Here is a 21,392-nt window from a genome sequence, read left to right on the forward strand (position 1 = left end):
ACTGAAGGTGGTTATTGATGTTTGTAAGTTTGAATCCGGGAACCGACTTGGTTGGTGTGTGGAGTTGACATGCTCTCACTGTCCAAAGACCTGTACACTATGCGCCGCTGTTTAGGGAAGGTACATCACGACCATGTTGCATTTTGTGATGAGCGTTTTGTTTTAAAGATTATTTGGCGTGCTGTGTATACGTGCTGAAGCGCGGGGTCGGTCTGCGGTTGAATGAGCGAACATCTGGTTGCGGGGACTTGCTGTCGCAGATCTGGCAACCCGGCGCTGGGAGGGAGGGTCTGCGTTGCTGCGACGTCCAGCGGAAAAACCGCTGAACGGGACGCGGAGCCACAGCCGCAGCTCCGGCAGCGGGGACATGACTCGGCCCGGGGCGGGACGCGGGGCAGAGCGCGACATGTCACCGCGTCGGGCGTAAAGCGGCGACACCGCGAGCATGGAGACGCCGCCGCCGCCGCATCCCGAGAGGGGCAGCGCGGCCAGGAAGGTCGGGAGGAGCGGCTCGGCCTCCCTCGGGCGCCCGCTGGAAGGAGTTCTGAGCAAATACACCAACCTCCTGCAGGGCTGGCAGAACAGGTGAAGATGAGGCGGGTCACAGCAGTACTGTCCTGTTCTAATGACGTTTTACTTAGTTCATGGAAATGAAGTTCCGTTGAACGTTGAATTTTTCTGCAGCGAGAACCCAGTAAACTGAACACAACAGGTCGTCTAGAGAACATGCTGGACCAGACATGCAGAACTGGAGCGGAACATTATCTGGTGATGTGGTCTTGCTCCTCTGATTAGATGTTTAGATGAACTTTGAATGTGGGTGGACAGCCTCTGATATGCTCATGTTTTTTTATATTTAAAGCAGCTGCTCTGAACATCAGACTGGAGGACTAATGCTGCCATGTTCAAGAATGTACATTTTAACTCTGAATTATGTGGATCCGTTGAATTGTGTAGAAAATGAGGTATGGATTGGGTGTGCAAGGCTCATGTGGTGGGAGGAGTCCAGGTTGATGGGAGGAGCCCGAGTGAACTGCATAGAGTAGTTCTGGAGGTTGTGCGGAATGGGTGGGCGGGGCTCAGGTGGTAGGAGTCCAGGTTAGTGGGAGGAGTTTTAGTGAGTTGATACAGAACAGTAGTTCTATGGGATTGTATGGATTGGGTGGGCGGGGCTCAGGTGGTAGGAGGAGTCCAGGTTAATGAGTGAGAGTGAGTTGGTGCAGACTTGTAGGCCAGTATCAGATGATGCATTAATAGAAGGTTCTGTTTTTTTTCTAATTGTAGTGCGTGTTTCTTATTATTTGCATGCTGCATTTGTGTGTGTGTTTGATATTGGTCTCTTGTAGGACATCCATCTGTGTCCTCTTTTGTCTCATGTGAATTCCCGTCACCTGTACCAGGCCTGTTTGAAAGGCCAGCAGCAGGGCGCCAGTATCTGGAAGCAGAAATGTGTTCTGGTTGGGTGAACTGGAGCTCTGCCATGGCTGCAGGAGGCAGTTAGGCAAGGAATCCTGTCCTCTTTCCGAGATGTCACCAGAATCAAATAAAAAAAATTCACTCAGACAAGCATGGAGCCTCATGAACCCGTTCAAACCACATTGTTAAGTGTGTGTGTATGTTCTTGGATTTCTGTCTTTGTGATGACATTGTGACAGTGCTTGGTTTGGTAGTAGGCATGTTACTGAGATGAAAAGACAGGGAATGCAGGAGGGAGGGAGGAGACACGATCCTTCACTCAGTGTTGCCAGATTGGGTGTATTGTGGTATTGAGCCCCGTTCTGATCTGGCAACACTGCTTGATCTCTAAACTAACAAGGCTATTGAATGAGTGCATGATTTGTGGAAGGACGTGTGGAAATATGTGGGCAGTGACGGTTCTTTTCGTACGGATTCCTGCAGGTGGGAACCAGGGTGGGTTTCTTCTCTGGTCTGATCCATCAGGTTGCTGTGGCATCTACGCTTAAACATTTCCCTGCAATGTTACCATAGTGATGGGAGAAGCCTGAATATAGCATCACACACACACACACACACACACACACACACACACACACACACACACACACACTGCTACAGCTGGTGCATGTCTCTGTAATTGTCTTTCATGCCCATGATGGGCTGTTTTGAGTTAAATTTCACGCTTAGTCAGGATGGAACCAGTGGTGAGATGCGAAGCTTGCTCAGATAAATGACCCCTGGGGTCACGTGTCCAAACAAAAGCGGGTGTTTCAATCATAGCTACAGTTCCGAGCTTGTTTACTGGACTGCTGCATCCTGTCTTTGAAGACATGTCCCACCATTAGGTAGCACAAATGAAATAAAGCTGATCTCTCCAGGGTTGCATCATGGTTTGTTCTCACTCGCCTCTGGTTCATCGGCATCTCTTGTGCTTTGAGACCCCAGATAAACTCTGGATCTAATAAAGGATGCTCTTATACGTTAATGGTTCTCTAGCAGTTTTGGCCCAAGGACGTAATAAATATTAAAAATAGATCTTATGAGGAAAGTGGCTTCATGGCGCCCCAGGTTTGAGAATGTCAGACGGTTTATTGGATTATTATTATTATTCCGCCGTGGCTTTGTTCATATTCTCATGCTTTGGGGGAACTCATTTCACCTCCTGTAGAGGAGCTTGTAGAAGGTTGACAACCGGAGACAGAACGTTCCAGTATGAAGGTGAGTGTGAGTGAGAAGCTGGTCTGGGTGGTGAAAGCCAGGCGGGACCAGGAGAAGATGACGGAACGTGGAACAGGCTTTGTCTTGTGCTAGTTGTGATTGTCTGTCTGCGAAGGCTGGTATTGACCTGCAGCTTCTTCTCCGGCCTGGTCGATGGAACGTCTCCCCTTGTCTGGTTGTTTGCTCAGATGCTCGCTTGCTTGTCCTGTATTTCGGACAGTGACCTGTTGTCCTGGGTTAACTTCCATGTCTACCAAACCATTTTTATCTCATCAATAGAGAACCGTTACTGATGGCGGGAACAAGTCTTCTGTACGATACGATGCTGGTTACATCTCCAGTCTGTGGGAAGGTGTGGATATCAGCTGAGAGCTTTTCATCCTGCAGCTCTCCTGTCCTCTCACCTCCTTGCTTGAATTCCTTTAGTAATTTATGTTTTCCTCCGTCACGAATGAAGTATTTTTTACTGTTTTCAGCTGTTGACCTGCTTGCTATGTGTTTGACAAAAAGGAAGAATTGTGATGAAAACTGCAGATAATGACACCATTTACAGCTTTTCTTCCCCTCTGTTCCTCTCTTTTTTTTTCTCCTACAAGGTACTTTGTTCTAGAGCCAGATCTGGGACGTCTGCAGTATTTCGTCAGCGAGCAGGGCAAAAACCTGAAGCCCCGTGGTTCCTTCCCCCTGATTGGTGCGTCGGTGACCCCGAGTGACGAGGCTCCACACATGTTCATCGTTCATTCGGCCAGCGGGGAGATCTTCAAGCTGCGAGGTAGAAGGCCACCCTGACGTCTGTTGTCAGTCAGGAGGAGGATGGTGATGATGTTGATGATTGTGTGAGGGTCCGTTCCAGGTATCAGTTTCTGGTAATGTGGACCAGAAGCAAGGTGAAGAGCAACCATGTCACCTCTTTTGGTGTCATTATCTGGGCCTGAGTGGCCAGCCTGGACTGCTTAGTTTCAGAAGGTTCGGTCTGATTGGACATTTGAGGTCTGAAGCTGCAGCTTTTGGGTAGTTGCCATGGTTTTCTTAGTGTACTTGTCTTCTTGCCAGAGACCAGGAGAGAACCGTAACCTTGACCGTGTTAATCCAGATCCAGCACGTAGGGAAGCAGGAAGTTCTCTGTAGTCAGGTTCTGAAGAGAAGAGCTGGGAGGGCTGTGTGTGTGTGTGTTTAAGATCTGTGTGGGTCATGTGATGCCAGTCTGGTGGTCAGGTGGGCGTCGCCCCCATCAATTACAGGTCAAGTCGTTATATTAATTCTGACATAGATTTTCCAATAACTGCATTCAGGCAGGCAATAAAGATTCACACACACATACACACACACACACACACACACACACAGACACACACAAACACGCACACACAGACTGCCTTCAGACAGGAAGTGTCTGCTCGGTTTACATTGGTGAGGGGATGCAGGAGAAGTAGGTCAGTGGAAGAGCCTGCTGTCCACTGGACTTCTCAGGTGTGTGTGTTTGAGAGACAATGCGTCCTTGTCCTGTTAATCGATGATGACTTCCTGTTGTCCCGGTGACGACCTGCAGCTCCCTCCCGAATTTGCTCAGAAGTCGATGTCTGTAATATTCGAAATTAGCTGTATATTTATGTAATATTATATATAATTATTTCTATGATGTCAATGTTCATAATTCAGTGTTAGTGCTGATGAACTGATATTTGTAATAAATCCCCCCCTCCCTGCAGCAGCCAACGGCAAGCAGCAGCAGCGCTGGATGAGCCACCTGCAGGCCTGTGCCCGGCGCCACTCCGACAGCGGCGCCAAGGTGGGTGTGGCAGCCCCTCCGCCAACATCTGCATCAGTGCTGTGACCCGTCAGGTGACATCCTATCCCCCACTGCGCTGTGACTGGCTGGGAATCTGGGTCGGCTTTTGTCACTTTCTGTAGTCTGGAGGTGGTTTAGTGGTGAAGTTGACCACTGGTGAATGGTGTAGTGGAACTGTGGATGGAGATACAGAGGATATCATATATTTGATATATGTTCATATGCAGATAGTAAGCAGCATCATAATAGGATTTATACAGCCTGACATCAACTCTGCATGAAGGATAGCAATCAGCAAACTGTTGAGCTAAAACAGCAGAATATGGGAAAGTGTGATAAAAGTTCTCCCTGGAAAGAAGGAACATTATGAGAACCGAAGTCTGTGGAGACAGTGTTGGCCAATTATAAAGAACGTTAGAGACCTTATTTTGGAATCTCGGTCTGATGGGATAAGGCCTGGAATCAAGTGTGGAGAGTGTGAAGTGGCCTCCAGAATGGGCTCTTCTGGAGATATGTGTGATAAGGTAGAGGCTCTCACTTTGGGAGAGATGGAAGGACTGAAGCTGAACAAACATACCCTCCAGACCGAGCCAGCCGAAGGAGAGCTGCTCATCCCTGGCTTCATTTAAGCCCCTTTACTCAGGTGTTGTGCTGGGCAGCAGAAGCTCTGATGGGAGTAGATCAGTCATCCAGCCTCCAGCTTATTCCTCAGGTGGTAATTCAACTTTTCTTCATTTGTTGGAGAACCTTCAGGTGCCTTTGGTGACACTCACTAACTCAGAAGCATTGAGGATGGTGGATAAGAGGGTGGCTGCAAGAAAAACCTTTAGATAAATTTAAGAAGTATTTGTAGAGCTGGAAGGATCTTGGAGATGATGGAGCACCTCACCATGAGGGACCTGTCACCATTGAACCTCAGCTTGCAGTCCAACATACAATGGGATGTCAGTCTATGATGTTCTTGTCTGCAGGTCTCTGATGGTGAGCTGTTCCATCATCTCATAGATCCTTCCAGGATCACCCTAACATTCTTTACATGCTTTTTTAAAACCTCCTTTGGCCAGTATCTCCAGACTCAGTATCACCTTCATGTATCCACCATCCAGAAGCTTGTATCTTATTCCTCTTTTGTAAGTCACTTTGGAGAACAGCTTCTGCTAAATGAAGGAAATGTTGGTGCTTGTATCTGGACAACAGAGCTGGATATCAGTGCACAACATCTCTGGATCTTCTTCCTCCACCTCCTGGGGTCAGGATTCCAGTGGAGTGTCCCACATTCTGTTTGATGTGTTCTGCTCGTCCCCTGCTGTCACTTCCACCCAGTCGTGTCTCATTAGTCTCCCAGATCCTTGGTGTCTGGAGAAGTCACGCTGTGTAAGAAGAGATCTGTCTCCTGGGCGTGATGTTTTTCACTGTGATGGGTAATTTTGAAGATCTGTAATCAATGCCGCTCTGTTTCTGCTTCACTACTCTTTGTTTGTACAGTTTCAGTCTCTAAATGTGAGTCTGTGATGGTGTTTATCACCATGTCTGCTTCCTGCTGGAAACGTCTGGTGCACAAAAGGTCACGGGTGTGGTTAAAATTACGCCGTGTCCTCTTCACTCCAGAACTAATGCAGTTATTTTAAGAGCCTGCATCTCCTCATTCATGGTAAAATACATCTGGTCCATCCATCCATCTATCCTTCCATCCATTTGTCTGAATCAGATGAATTGCAGTGAGTTGGAATGACCTAAAGCTGAGGAGATCGTTGTTTTGTGTGTAGGAACCTGTGTAAATATTGTGCCTTTAATATTGCCAGTGATGAAAATGAACCAGTCATGTAGGACTTCCTGCTGGAATGTCCTTATTCAGTAGGCTAAGAGAAAGTCCACTTGGAGCTGGAGTGGAAATCGTACCTTCAGGATGCCAGTGGATTGGTGATTCAGGGTAGTTCTGAATAATGTCTAGAAATTGGCTGGTTCTGGCTGCACCAGTCGTGGGTTCTGATCTGTTCCTCTGTTACAGATGCGGAAGCTGAAGTACTCTGATGAACATCTGTGTGTGGAGAAGACAACCGGGGCTGGGCAGGAGGGACAGGTGGGTCTCAGAAGCACCTTCACACTCAACTGGGCTTTCCCCTCTCCAGACTGTTCCATTTAGTCTTCTCAGAATTCTGCCTGATCCAGGACCAGTTCTACCAAGAAACACGCACACACACACACACACACACACACATATGGAGGAGCTGTACCAGATCCAAAACCAGAGCCTTGTGTGTATGTGTGTGTGTGTGTATTGCTCAGCAGGCGGTAGACCTGGCAGTTCAGCTCACAATCTGCACACAGCCTATACCACCCACGTCCTGTGTGTGTGTGTGTGCGTGTGTGTGTGAGGCTGAATCAGCCTACGCTGAACACACACTGCGTCTCCCTCCTTCATTATCCGGGTTGTGGGTTCTGCTTGTTTGAAAAATGCGGCAACGCTTGAGGTTATGCGCTGTGATAGTGGGTCAGTGACGTCTCCTGACCTCATTTCTCCACCTTCCAATGTTCTCCAATCTCAGATCTACACCTCTTTCCTTCTCCTCAGCTCTCCTCAGTGTTTCCTCATCCCGCTGGAACCCAGACATTCTGCCATGTCCTTTATCTGACCTTCTGTACTGTACATACAAGGTTGTTGGGTGATGAATGGGCGGTACCGCTGCTGTGAGAAAAGCTCCAACTGTTTGAGCTTCACTTTAGAGTTGATAAAAATTATATGAACGCATAAATAGATAATATAGATGTCAATGAAGCATGTGAAGGTGTTCCTCAGACGCTCCAGATAATTTGTTGGAGGTGATGCTGGAAACGACGATGTTTGTTAGCTTGATGGATCTGATGCTCTTCAGTGGTCATGTGTTTCTGGGCTGTCCTCCGATTGATACAGCAAGCAGCAATGACTGAAATCTGATGAAAATATCTCAAATTTTTCACACTCAGGGTTCCTCAGACCGGACACGTAGCTTCTCGCTCCTTCCTCACCTGCCACCGTCCTCTTCCTCACCCAGCGCCCAACGGCACCTCAGCCACAGCGTGGCTCCCAGCAACATTGTCACCATAACGCACCACAAGTCGCCTGCCGCTGCTCGCCGTGCCAAGAGCCAGTACCCCACCAGACTGCTGGAGGTCAAGGAGGTCAGTCCTTATATTCATCTCCTCCTGTCCATCTCAGAGTTTCATTGTGTTACACCATCGCCGTGGAGCTGTGGTTGCCTAGCAGTTAAAGAAGCGCCTTGTAATGGGAAGGTTGCGGGTTCAAGGTGGCATTGAGGTCTAGATCAAGGTGTACCGTCCCCACACACAGCTCCCTGGGCGCCTTTGATGGCTGCTCACTATTCACCAAGGGCGATTAGTTAAATGTCCCTTATTATGAAATCTTGACTTTATGAGATTATTAAACATTAATACTGAGTTCCCCAGGCCTGTCTATGGTCCTGCAGTGGCTAGAAATGGCAGTAGGTGTAAAGAGTGTTTTGGTCATTCTGCTTCACCGTTCAGAGAGCAGCAGCACAGACTGGAATTTGTCTGGAATTTGTCCCCTTATGTCTTCATAAGGGGAAATGTTACCTCTCGTTTTTCATGCTTTGTCCACCCAGGGAATTTCCCAACCCTCTTCTGAAAAAGTAACTCCACTGACCTTCATGGCTTCCAAACATGCGAAGCATTGCAGTTGATTGGTGATTGGGTGTGAAAATGAGCACAAATGTATTTTTGAGACATGTGAGACAGAACCAGTGGGTTCATTTTATTTCTTTCTGGAAAAACGCGATGTGACTTCCTGTCTGTGCCAAGCATTATCATTGGTGAATGGTGTTGATGACGTGAATGCCGGCTAACTTCTATAGGCCACTCTCCTCCTTGTCCCGCCTCTCTCCTCCTCATCAGCATTTAAAGCTACAGACACGGAAATGGTGTGTCCTGGGGAAATCTCATTGTGGGACTGGAGCAAAGTGGCTGTAATTCTGCACCAAGGCTGAACTTCAGTAACATTACACACCAGTAAACAGGATGTAAAATCCAGGAAGGATCTGGAATTGCAAGGTGGAGGAATAATGGATGCTTCTTGTTTCCGCTGTAGTGGATGAGATCTTCTTCTTTGGTTCTTGTCTGAAATGTGTATCTTGAATTTTCTGTAAAAACCTCGAGCTGACAGTCACAGGGCAGAATCTGTCTCTTCATCTATTAAAACAAATGACTCAGAAGGACATGTTCTTGGTCACCTTTGTCCTCGCTCGTGGGTGAAGAACAGAGGCTGGTACTTTTTGTGGCACCTCTCTGCTGTTTAGAATTTACCTTGCTCTCCACCGTATTTCCACCCTAAGTGGAAGGTTCCAGAAGATCTTATGAAAAACATTGGTGAGTTCAGTATAAATAGCTGGAATGATGTCTGTGGACCAGAGGTCACTGTGGTCTGAAGCTAAAAACTCTCTGTGAAGAATCATGAAACCAGTTTATTCTTATCATCAGACCAGCATCTTCAGCTAATGAGCAGCATTACCATGCTGCTTTTCTGGTGTGTGTGTGTGTGTGTGTGTGTGTGTGTGTATGGAAGAAAACCAGTAACATCTAATTTTTGAAAATTTTATTAACCTTTGAATTTTAAAGATTGTTTTTTTTTTATTTAATGTTTTTCAATGTCAATAAATAAAAAAATATATATTCATTGTTTTGTCTCAATACAAATATATATAAAAAAATCAGTCTGAATTTCAAAGGCTAATAAAATGTAAAACTCAGATGGACCAGGTTTTCCTCCATTGGTGTATGTTACTCCACGACAACGAGAATTTACACACGAGGAGAGTAAGTGAGGGACGAGCAGATTTACGGGACTCATTTATCACGGTCAGCACCTTCATCATTCACTGTCTGGTTCTCCTGCTGACTGCTGAAACACGATTCCCTTCATTCCAGAAAGCAGAGGAAAGCCTTTTCCGTTTCAGTACCCAAACAGTAAAATATGACGGGTGGCTTTTAGATTGAATAAAAAGTGACAGATAAATTTCACCAAGAGATTAATGAACTGAAAGAACATGAATATTCATAATTATGTTATTGAGATATCACCACTCATCAACTGACATGATCTTACTCCTGCCAACAGATGATGAACCAGGTGGAGGTGCAGCAGAAGAGCCTCATTCACTCCATTGAGTCCCTTCCCACAAAGGGCCCTGTCTCCTGCCTGGACCAGGACCTCCTGCTGCTGAAGGCCACCTCAGCCGCCACCCTCAGCTGCCTGGGCGAGTGCCTGAGCATCCTCCAGCAGACCTCCGGCCCCAGTGGCACGTCCAGTGAGTCCTTTCAGCTGAACATGTGCAGTAAATGCTGCTGAAGGTGCATGTGTGTCTTCTCTGTTTGTTCATCTTATTCTGTGTTTCAGTTCTCCAGTCATCCATCTGCTGCTGATGGTTCTGTTTACAACAATAAGGGCAGGCGGGGTGTGTGTGTGTGTGAGTGAGGGGGACAAACTGAATTCTTAACTCTCCTATGCACTTGTTCCACTGTTCCACGAGATGCCAAAGATCTCCAGAGGTGCCTACAGCCTTGTAATAAAAACAGCCAGATCCAATAAAATAATTTCCAAACAACGACGTTTAGCTGCATCTGTGTGTGTGTGGCTGGACCCTGACACCACTTTCTACCCCGGTATTAGAACCTTAAGAACCCACCCACTGCTCCACCAGCTTTGAACAGCACTTGGGCATTAACAGAAAAGTTGGTTTGCGTCATGTTTGCATCAAGTCATGTTTTTTTTATTAAACCAGGCTGAGTGGATTTGTAGAAGGGGAAGGGAACCGATCCACTAACATGAGTGGAAGTGTAGGACGCGCATGGCGTGTTACAAGCCCGAAATTTACAGGTCTCAGAAGAGGATGTTTGATCTCCCAATAATATGCACCTATAGCTGTAGTGGTGACAGGTACAGCTGAACCCTGCCTTGCTCGGAACCGAACCTTTCATGGCTGCCCATTGCTCACCAAGGGTGATGGTTAAAAGCAGAGGACATATTTCCTTCTGTGCACCGTGTGCTGTGCTGTGTATTACAACGACAATCACTTCATTTTCAACCTGCCACCCTCCGTCGATCCACCCGACAGGGGAAACTTAACGTGATTGTCATTGTGAAACACTGCAGCAGAGCACACAGTGAAATGGTGAAATGTGTCCTCTGCATTTAATCATCACCTTAGTGAGCAGTTGGCAGCCATGACAGGCGCCCGGGGAGCAGTGTGTGGGGATGGTGCTTTACTCAGTGGCACCTCAGTGGCACCCTGGCAGTTCAGGATTTGAACCGGCAACCTTCTGATAACGGGTCGGCTTTTTTACCCGCTAGGCAAACAACTGCCCTGTAAAGGACCAGACATACTGTGACCAGATACAATGTCTTTTGGGGGTTGGACTTCTGGGGTGAACCGGAAGTGTTCTGGAGTTGTCCCTGTTTTCCCTGGTTGTGTTCTACAATATTAATATTTTTATTATATTATATATTTTTGAGGGGACATACGAAGGACAGTTGGAGACAGGGATGTAAAATGCTGGCTTGACTGTTGGTATTTTGTCGACTCGTGTTTTATTGACAGATAACATTCCCTAGGACACACCCACTCGGGAAAAGCAACAGGTTCCGTTCTGGTTCTGTGTTGGTGGAGATGAATATAAGAACATATTAGATGCCCTGTAATAAGAAAGGTATGAAGAATAGTGTTTAGGTAGAGAGGCCTGTTCTAGATCAGTTGTGGGAACTGGAACCGGCTGGAAACAAGGAACCGCAGAGAATTTGTTAAAGATCAGGCACCAGTCTGAAGCAGCCAGTAATGTAACTAGAAAGTAAGGTTCTAGATCAGTAAAACTCAAGGTGGAGGTGGTTGGACATCCAGTCTGGCCAACCTTATGGAACCTTAAAGCCTGGTGAAGGAACCTGCCCTGCAATGTGGACGTTTCTGGAAGTTCCATCACTGCGCGCCTGAATGAACCTGGCGCCTCCAGGCCGAAGGGTATGTGAAACGTTTCTTGCCTGAAAATGAACGATCTGTAAACAAGTAAGCTGCTGTCTGCTGCGATGTTCTAGATGGCTTCTATCTCCAGAGAGCTGGACCGGTACTGGCAGTGGTGGATTCAGGCTGTTTGTTGGCAGGGGTGGAGAAATGGACCCAACCAAGAAACACATATATGAACCATGAGACCGTTGTCTTCTGAGTTGTACGCCCTGCTTCTTGTAGTTGGACAGATGCAGGGACACGACGACTCCTCCGCTGGAGAGGTGCTTATCTGGATTGTTTCACCAGTTGCTGCTCATCTTCTCCGAACAAAATGACTCTGGGTTTTACCGGTTCATGCACTGAAAGTGGCTCAGAGCACCACCTGCTGCTGAAACACGTCCATTTCAGTTTAAAGGCACCTCGAACCCGAGGTGAACATCTCCTGCCTCACACAGCCACGCCCCCCTCTCAGCCCCGTAACTCCTGTAGCTGCATGGGCCGCCAGAGGGAACTTCAGATGTTTAGCTCTCAGCCGCAGGCATTTTAAATGTTTGCATGAACGTGCATCGCCTCCATGTTGAGTTTGTTGATGACGCATGACCTGCACTCCTGCATGAAGAAGTGGGGCGTGGTTGATCCGGGAGATTCAGCTTTGGCTGGTCAGGAGGCTTCATCTGGCAGATGTCCAGTCCACTCAGCAGAACTCAAGAGGCATTAACCCGGTGTGTGCTGACCATTTCAGACTGATCATAGTTCAGAAGAACGTCTGATAAACGTCAAGCTTAAAAAAATGCAGCGATGGAGAAAAGTCTCCTCTATCAGCTTCACCATCCAGTACTCCCCTTGGAATTTTAATTATGAATGGCATCTTTGATGAAGCTGTGGAATCTCGTTTTCTCGTAATGATGGAGTTTTTTTTTTTTTTTTTTGCACAATTCATCAAATTGTGGACATTTTAATTCCGTTAATGGCCCTGTTTGGAGCTCCTACCTGCATGGCAGTGATGAGTGTGGGTTCTGCAGACTCTGAATGTCTGCATCCTCTAAAACAGGAGTTATCAACACAAATCTAAACTAATACCTCATATAAATTCCCTCATTTGATAATTCAACCCAATGTTAGGGCGTAGACCCCGCAGGTTGAGAGACTCTGAAAGTCCTTCTGCCCTGTGCTGTTTGTAGATGCTGCTCCAGTGTGGACCATGCCAAAGTCCCCTTCAGTGGGAAAGTTGAAGAACGGCGCTGTGATGCCCCTGCCTTCAGATGAACCGTCTCCTTGCCTCAGGAAGAAGGATTTCTCCCAGAACACTGAGGTCAGTGGGAAAGGGAGATGAATATAGAGGATGCAGCTAGAAATACAGCAGAGGGACTGGATACGAGGTGAAGAGGTGACCAGGCGTGCAAAACCTGCCAGAAACACTCAGGCCTGGGTCCTCTTGAACTTACACGGTCGTGTCTGGTCGAGTTCTAATGTTCTAGATGTCATGGTGATGTGGCAGAAGCAGTTAGAACTAGACTTTTAGAACTTACAACAAAGTTCTTGCAGCTGACCACACAAAGACATGGACTACAAACACACACACATGTGTAAAGGGAGTGCAGAATTATTAGGCAAGTTGTATTTTTGAGGAATAATTTTATTATTGAACAACCATGTTCTTAATGAACCCAAAAAATTCATTAATATCAAAGCTGAATGTTTTTGGAAGTAGTTTTTAGTTTGTTTTTATTTTTAGCTATTTTAGGGGGATATCTGTGTGTGCAGGTGACTATTACTGTGCATAATTATTAGGCAACTTAACAAAAAACAAATATATACCCATTTCAGTTATTTATTTTTACCAGTGAAACCAATATAACATCTCCACATTCACAAATATACATTTCTGACATTCAAAACCAAAAAACAGCGACCAATATAGCCACCTTTCTTTGCAAGGACACTCAAAAGCCTGCCATCCATGGATTCTGTCAGTGTTTTGATCTGTTCACCATCAACATTGCGTGTAGCAGCAACCACAGCCTCCCAGACACTGTTCAGAGAGGTGTACTGTTTTCCCTCCTTGTAAATCTCACATTTGATGATGGACCACAGGTTCTCAATGGGGTTCAGATCAGGTGAACAAGGAGGCCATGTCATTAGTTTTTCTTCTTTTATACCCTTTCTTGCCAGCCACGCTGTGGAGTACTTGGACGCGTGTGATGGAGCATTGTCCTGCATGAAAATCATGTTTTTCTTGAAGGATACAGACTTCTTCCTGTACCACTGCTTGAAGAAGGTGTCTTCCAGAAACTGGCAGTAGGACTGGGAGTTGAGCTTGACTCCATCCTCAACCCAAAAAGGCCCCACAAGCTCATCTTTGATGATACCAGCCCAAACCAGTACTCCACCTCCACCTTGCTGGCGTCTGAGTCGGAATGGAGCTCTCTGCCCTTTACCAATCCATCCATCTGGCCCATCAAGACTCACTCTCATTTCATCAGTCCATAAAACCTTAGAAAAATCAGTCTTGAGATATTTCTTGGCCCAGTCTTGACGTTTCAGCTTGTGTGTCTTGTTCAGTGGTGGTCGTCTTTCAGCCTTTCTTACCTTGGCCATGTCTCTGAGTATTGCACACCTTGTGCTTTTGGGCACTCCAGTGATGTTGCAGCTCTGAAATATGGCCAAACTTGTGGCAAGTGGCATCTTGGCAGCTGCACGTTTGACTTTTCTCAGTTCATGGGCAGTTATTTTGTGCCTTGGTTTTTCCACACGCTTCTTGCGACCCTGTTGACTATTTTGAATGAAACGCTTGATTGTTCGATGATCACGCTTCAGAAGCTTTGCAATTTTAAGAGTGCTGGATCCCTCTGCAAGATATCTCGCTATTTTTTGACTTTTCTGAGCCTGTCAAGTCCTTCTTTTGACCCATTTTGCCAAAGGAAAGGAAGTTGCCTAATAATTATGCACACCTGATATAGGGTGTTGATGTCATTAGACCACACCCCTTCTCATTACAGAGATGCACATCACCTAATATGCTCAATTGGTAGTAGGCTTTCGAGCCTATACAGCTTGGAGTAAGAGAACATGGATGAAGAGGATGATGTGGACAAAATACTCATTTGCCTAATAATTCTGCACTCCCTGTACATACATCGATTTCTCTATTTATCGAAATTTACATGTATATAGTGGTGTGAAAAAGTGTTTGTCCCCTTTCTGATTTCCATGTTAGACACATTTAAATGTTTCAGAACATCAAATTTCTCGGGGCAGTGGTGGCCTAGCGGTTAAGGAAGCGGCCCCATAATCAGAAGGTTTCTGGTTCGAATCCCGATCCGCCAAGGTGCCACTGAGGTGCCACTGAGCACCGTCCCCACACACTGCTCCCCGGGCGCCAGTCATGGCTGCCCACTGATCACTCAGGGTGATGGGTTAAATGCAGAGGACAAATTTCACTGTGTGCTGTGCTGCTGTGTATCACAAGTGACAATCAATTCACTTTAAAAAATGTGAAGTATTAGTCAAAGACAACACAAGTAAGCACCAAGTGTGTTTTTAAGTGAATGATTTTTCACACCACTGTATATTTTAATACACTCATTCATATTTATATTTTTTTGGATAATGTACTTTTTTACTGTACTGTTGGTAGAGTTTCTTTTTGAAAGGACCTATTGTGTGGGATGCAGGGTGAGGATATTTGTAGAGGTCTGGATGCTGGCTGGTTGCATCTCTCTGAAAGCATGTTGACATGTGACTGCTTTGAAGGTTTCTGCTAACCACCGGCAGAAGTTGTCTCCTCGTCCTGTTCTTCGGAAATTTGCTGTGAGAAAGTGGGTCAGGCAGTGGGTTCTGTGCCTTGGGTCTGATCCCGTGGTATCAGTGATGCCGTCTAGACATTCCCACATCCACGACAGGAAACATTCTTTTTCTTACAGCTGGATGCTTTGTAGGTCAGCTGCATCTACCAACCAGAATCAGCATCTTATTCAGTAGTTACAGGGACAGTCGCCCTGTATACACACAGGGTCAAGTGACAGGGTCAAGGCAGTACTCTGACAGCTGCTGGTGATGGTGGAGAGAGAAACGCTAAACCTCGTTCCCTCATAATTACATCTCGCACCTTCACCACCTTTCATTCTGCGCATCTTCTGACAGGCCAGACCAGGGGTTTCGGTCCTGATTTTTGCGGCCCTGGTGTTTGGAGCACTGCCACCCTCTGCTGGTTAAACTCATGCAGATGCGAGTTACAGGTTTATAGATGTTCTGGGATGGAGCAGAACGTGGTCAGGACTCCAGATGGAGGTTTTAGTTTTTGTTGAGGTAAAAACTCGACAGAATAATTATGTTGAAATTACTATAATGACATCATTTATCAACATCTGTCTCATAGATTTGTGTGTGTGTCAGTCGCCATGTTTTTGCTGAAGGCTGCATTGTCTGAAATATCACTTTCCTAAGTGAGACTAGTGCATTCTGGGTAGGCAGTAGTGAGATACTCTCTAGTGGTGGTCATGTGACTGGTGACGTCTGGACCCGTCTGGGTTAGTGTTGTAAATTACAGCCATGAAGAATTCCTGACAGACCCTCCTCCAGCAGAAGCTCCACTTCTCAGGAGCTTTATACAGGCTGTAGACGCCAATTGATGTGGATAGGTGGGTTATCAGTGTGGAGGAGAGAGAACTTGTCAAAATGACTGTAAAGCGCAGTTTCTTAGGTGTAGGTGGGATGTTGAGAGAGGAGGCGGGGCTAATGGGAGTTCCGGAATGATGCGGTAAACCCTGCCAGTAACAAAGCAGACTGATTCATCAGGTCATGTGATCAGGAAGGGTGGGCCAGTGACATGGGAAAGTCTGGGAATTTGGGCGGAGCATCACTGGGAGTCTGTCCTCCTCCTCTCTCTAAAGGAAGGAGGCACAGACACACACACACACACACACACCTACAAAGTGTGCTGAGGATCTGTAGATTTTTTTTTTTCTTAAGAGGAGTGCAGTGACTGGCGAAGCTGCAGTAAGTCATCTAGGTGATGAATTTCGTGTGTGTGTGTGTGTGTGTGTGTGTGTGTGTGTAATTTTTATCCGTTTTCCATCCTGATGAAGAGAGCAGTTCAGGTTCCACCGCGTGATGTGGACGTCAGAAGACGAACTAGACCACAGCTTCTTGGTCTAGTTCAGAAGAAGGTTCAGTTGAGAATAACAGAACATTCCTCCTTGGTTGTGTTTTTTTAGTAGTGTTAGTGAGATGGTGGATCAGGGAATCTACAGAACTGAAGAGAAATAAAACTGAAGAAATGTGAGGACACAACTCTTGGGATCTGCTTGTGTTCCAGCTGAACTAAGGCTAATTTCTGCAGGTGGAACACTTCCATCTTGTCCTTTTTCTGCAGTTTTTCTCTTTATATTTCAGCCATTCTGCAGAGAAACAATCCAGAATTTATAAAACCTCTCCTCTCCTCATGCCGTGTTTCTCATGTGTTCTTCTCTCCCAGTGGTTCATCATCAAAACACACGTCCTACGTCCTCTATTTATAGCTCTACGCTTGGGAAACTTGCAACTTGTGTATGTGTGTGCATCCTCTTAGTCTTTAAATAATAAATAGGTGAATCCTTCTCTCTGTTCTCCTGATGGTTCTGTCGGGTTCACATTTCATCTTGATTTGGTTCTCTGTGTATGAATCTCTGCAGACCGATGTATGAAGGTGATGTCGAGAAATGCAGATCAGATCCTGATTCTCACTCGCGTTCATTTATGAATCATTGTTTCCATGAACCCGTCTGAGGTCCTGATCTTAATGCATCTTGTGAAAAGCTGAAACCGGTTTAGACAGGAACCTGCTGAGGTACAGTCCTGCTCCATAAAATACTGTTTTTCTGTGTGCAGCACCCAGGCATGGATTCCTTCAGTCCCACTGAGGAGGTGACCGACCTGGAGGACAATGAGGAGGAGGACCTGGGCGTTCTGGACGACCAGAGGAGCATCATCCTGCACCTGCTGTCTCAGCTGAAACTCGGCATGGACCTCACACGGGTGAGGGATTCAAGTTCAAGAAGCCTTCAAGGTGAACGTGTCAGAATATTTGTGCAGCTGGAAAAATTAAACATGCTGCAGGTTTGGTAGGTGGTGCTAGAAAAGAGGTGATTTATAACTAAAATAAATAGGATTTCACCTGCCATTTGTCTCTCTGGTCCCTCTCAGGTGGTTCTCCCCACCTTCATCCTCGAGAAGCGTTCTCTGCTGGAGATGTACGCCAACTTCATGGCACACCCGGACATGTTCCTCGCCATCACGTGGGGTTCTTCACCTGAGGAACGCATGGTGCGTTTCGTGGAGTATTACCTGACCTCCTTCCACGAGGGACGCAAGGGCGCTGTGGCCAAGAAACCCTACAACCCCATCCTTGGCGAGACCTTCCACTGCTCCTGGGAGGTGCCCCGGGACCGGGTGTGGCCCCTCAGGACTCATGGACATGCCCTCGGGGCTGGGCACTGTGACCCTCCACGACCAAGCCATGCTGAGGCGGGAGCTGGCAGCTACCACGTCCGCTTCGTGGCAGAGCAGGTGTCTCACCACCCACCTGTCTCAGCCTTCTACTGCGAGTGCCTGGAGCGGAGGATGTGTGTGAACGCCCATGTGTGGACCAAGAGCAAGTTCATGGGCATGTCTGTTGGAGTGTCAATGGTAGGAGAAGGTGGGTGGAGCTCTGAATGTGGTCTGAAATGGACTGCCAGGACGGGGTAAATACCAGCTGAAGCTGATGAGATGTTAGCTGTAGTTTATGATGGAGATGGTAAAGGTTCTGTGGATTGATTGTTGATTGTTGAAGTTGTGACTGTGTATTGTGGTTCAGGATGGAGTTGATGATGTCGATAGCAGATGGCAGGTCTGCTCATGGTCGATGGTGCACCATCCAGAACAATCATCCAGATGACTTTGGGCAGCAGCCAGATTATCGATCATGGACCCAATTCCTGTGCACTGGGGGGAAATTATGTTACATCCAGCCCTCGAGGGCATGGTGACCTATAAGTCATGGGTCTCCATTGGTCTTTAAAATCAATTATTATTTTCAATAAACCCCAGAGGCAAACATCTCACTACAGATTCTGCCCATCCTTATTTAGCCTCCATCACCAGGCTCCAGCATTGGCAGGTTCCACACCACACTGAGGAACTACCCGCTATGCTGTCCATCAGTAGCTAACATGCTGTGGGCCATGGGTCATGTGTTAAGGGGTGGTAGTAGACTATTATATAAACCAGAAAACCACAAACCCCACTTACTACCCTTGTGTCCCTGAGCAAGATCCTCTGCATGGGGACACTCAGGATAAGGCTGTCCGGTAAAAGCTGGAAATATAAATGAATGAGTTTGACTGTACATTTAAAATGGATCCTAATGAATGGTGTGTGTGCATCAGGAGTTCTTTGTCTGCTGGAACATGAAGAGGAGTATGTGTTCACACTGCCATGTGCCTACGCTCGCTCCATCCTGACCGTGCCCTGGGTGGAGCTGGGGGGGAAAGTCTCTATCACCTGTGCCAAGAGCGGGTTCTCCGCCACAGTCACGTTCCACACCAAACCCTTTTATGGAGGGAAGGTCCACAGGTGAGAAGGTTTGTTCAAAATGTACATTGTTTTTATCTGAGTAAATCATTGTAATTCTTACAAATTCAGAGTGACCGCCGAGGTCAAACACAACCCTACCAGCACCATCGTGTGTAAGGTCCAGGGCGAGTGGAATGGGACGCTGGAGTTTACCTACAGCAGTGGAGAAAGCAAAGTCATTGACACCACCAGACTGGCAATCATCAAGAAGAAGCTCCGCCCAGTAGAGAAGCAGGGGCGTAGCGAGTCCAGGTCTGGTTCGTCATTTCAATACCCAGAATATCAGAAGCATGACTATTATTAGTACCATTACCAGTACCAGAATTGGGGCTGTGGTGGCTTAGCGGTTAAGGAAGCGGCTCCGTAATCAGAAGGTTGCGCGTTCGAATCCCGATCCGCCGAGTTACCACTGAGGCTTCAGCCCCATGCACTGCTCCCCTGTTATAGTGATAGTTAAAAGCAGAGGACCCATTTAGTTGTGTGCTGTGCTGGAGTGTTTCACAAAGTAAATCACTTCACTTTCACTTTTATTACTAGCACCATTATCAGAACCATGACTATTACTAGTAATATTAGCAGCACCATTATCAGAAACATGACTATAAAGGCACCATTATCAGCAACTTGAATATTACTAGTACCATTATTAGCACCATTATCAGAGCCATGAATATTAATAGTACCAGTAAGGGCAGTACTAGTAGGGGCAGTGGTCACCTAGTGGGTACGGAAGCGGCCCTGTAATCAGAAGGTAGCCGGTTCGAATCCCAAACCACCAAGGTGCCACTGAGGTGCCACTGAGCAAAGTACCTGTCATGGCTGCCCACTGCTCACCAAGGGTGATGGTTAAAAGCAGAGGACACATTTCATTGTGTCACCGTGTGCTGTGCTGCAGTGTTTCACAATAACAATCACTTCATTTTCACTTACCATTACCAGCACCATTATTAGCACCATTATCAGAAGCATGATTATTAACAAAACCATTGCCAGTAACATTATCAGAACCGTGACTATAACCAACACCATTATCAGAACCATGACTATTACTTATACCATTACCAGCACCATTATTATAAACATAACTATAACCAACACCATTATTAGAGACATAACTATAACTTGCACCATTATCAGAACCATGACTATTACTAGTACCATTATTTGAAGCATGACTATAACTAGCACCATTACCAGAACCATGATTATTATTAGTACCAATACATGTTTGCGCTATGTAGCCCAGATTGTCAATGTTGCACTTTATGTCAGTATGTAACTAGTTTGAATGGTACATGTACCACCAGGTTCTAGAGAAACGTGGTTTCGTTTCACTGTGTGAAATGACAATAAAGCTCACTTGAACTTGAACTTGAACCAGTATCTGGGTACCAGCTGTCTGTAAGCAGACATTTTGCCTGTTTTTTTTTAAGACGCCTGTGGCACCACGTTACCATGGCACTAAAGGAGGGCAACATCGACACGGCAACAGAACACAAGCACCGTCTGGAGGAGCGTCAGAGAGGAGAAGAGCAGCAGCGGGTCTCCAACAACCAGCCATGGAAACCAAAATACTTCAACAAAGAGGTGCATTGCTGCCACACCCAGAACACAGCATCAGTTCAAAATGACATCTGACTGACGAGTAGAGAGAAGGCAAGAGAACATGTGGAATGTTTTAAATAGCTGCATGTTGTACTTCCCATGTCTTATTTTGTAGATTTGTATCTTCACATCTGTTTAATTTGGAGGGCACTTCTCACAGTGGATGATGTCTTTGTGTCCCTCTGTAGGGTGAGGGGTGGGTCTACTACAACCCCCTATGGAAAGACCACTGAGACCAGTCCTTCATGGCCAGGGATGAGGAGGGCTGAGTGGCCACTTCCTGTCGCTACAATACAGAAACAATGGCAGATGAGTGGAGGAGGATGTACGTTTTTATACCAGCGAAGAACGTTTCTATTTTTCACTTGGTCCAGACTGGAGCAACACACACACACACACACACACACACACACACACACACCAAAGGAAGGCCACACACATTTCTTATGGCTTGTTTTGGGACATCTTCATTCATCCTTCAGCGAAGGACTTGAGGACATGATGAACGAGGAGACATGACCACTGCCTGTCCAGAAACATCTCCAGACTGTAACCATGCTGGAGCGTCTTCAGACCCGTTGGTGGCGTGATGACGTGACCCGTCCTGAATCGGGAGATGCTGCTGACTTTAGCCCTCCACAGATTTCCTAATAAATCAGACTGTTTTGTAGACTGTAGTGGGTGAACGTGTGGTTAATTTTACAGGTTCTGTGTGAAGAGAG

At 46.5% G+C, this 21,392-nt stretch overlaps 1 protein-coding gene across 3 annotated transcripts; it reads left to right on the forward strand.

Annotated features, from left to right (window-relative positions):
- The first annotated feature begins 298 nt into the window (after positions 1-298).
- Positions 299-21,347, forward strand: LOC114770501 (oxysterol-binding protein-related protein 10-like). 3 transcript variants are annotated; one of them, XM_028964478.1, is made up of 13 exons: positions 299-585; positions 3,273-3,448; positions 4,386-4,465; positions 6,474-6,545; positions 7,430-7,624; positions 9,594-9,783; positions 12,654-12,784; positions 17,341-17,487; positions 17,656-18,148; positions 18,879-19,065; positions 19,135-19,317; positions 20,499-20,721; positions 20,859-21,347. In XM_028964478.1, the coding sequence occupies exons 1-12, from the start codon at positions 446-448 to the stop codon at positions 20,701-20,703; spliced, it is 2,199 nt and encodes a 732-aa protein (XP_028820311.1). In that variant the 5' UTR covers positions 299-445; the 3' UTR covers positions 20,704-20,721; positions 20,859-21,347. The 3 variants fall into 3 exon arrangements, with proteins under 3 accessions (XP_028820311.1, XP_028820314.1, XP_028820312.1); XM_028964481.1 differs by having other exon boundaries at positions 20,499-20,652; XM_028964479.1 differs by having other exon boundaries at positions 4,389-4,465.
- Positions 21,348-21,392: the final 45 nt, after the last annotated feature.

The sequence above is a fragment of the Denticeps clupeoides genome, chromosome 20, assembly GCF_900700375.1.
Source record: "Denticeps clupeoides chromosome 20, fDenClu1.1, whole genome shotgun sequence".
In the NCBI taxonomy this organism is placed as follows: domain Eukaryota; kingdom Metazoa; phylum Chordata; class Actinopteri; order Clupeiformes; family Denticipitidae; genus Denticeps; species Denticeps clupeoides.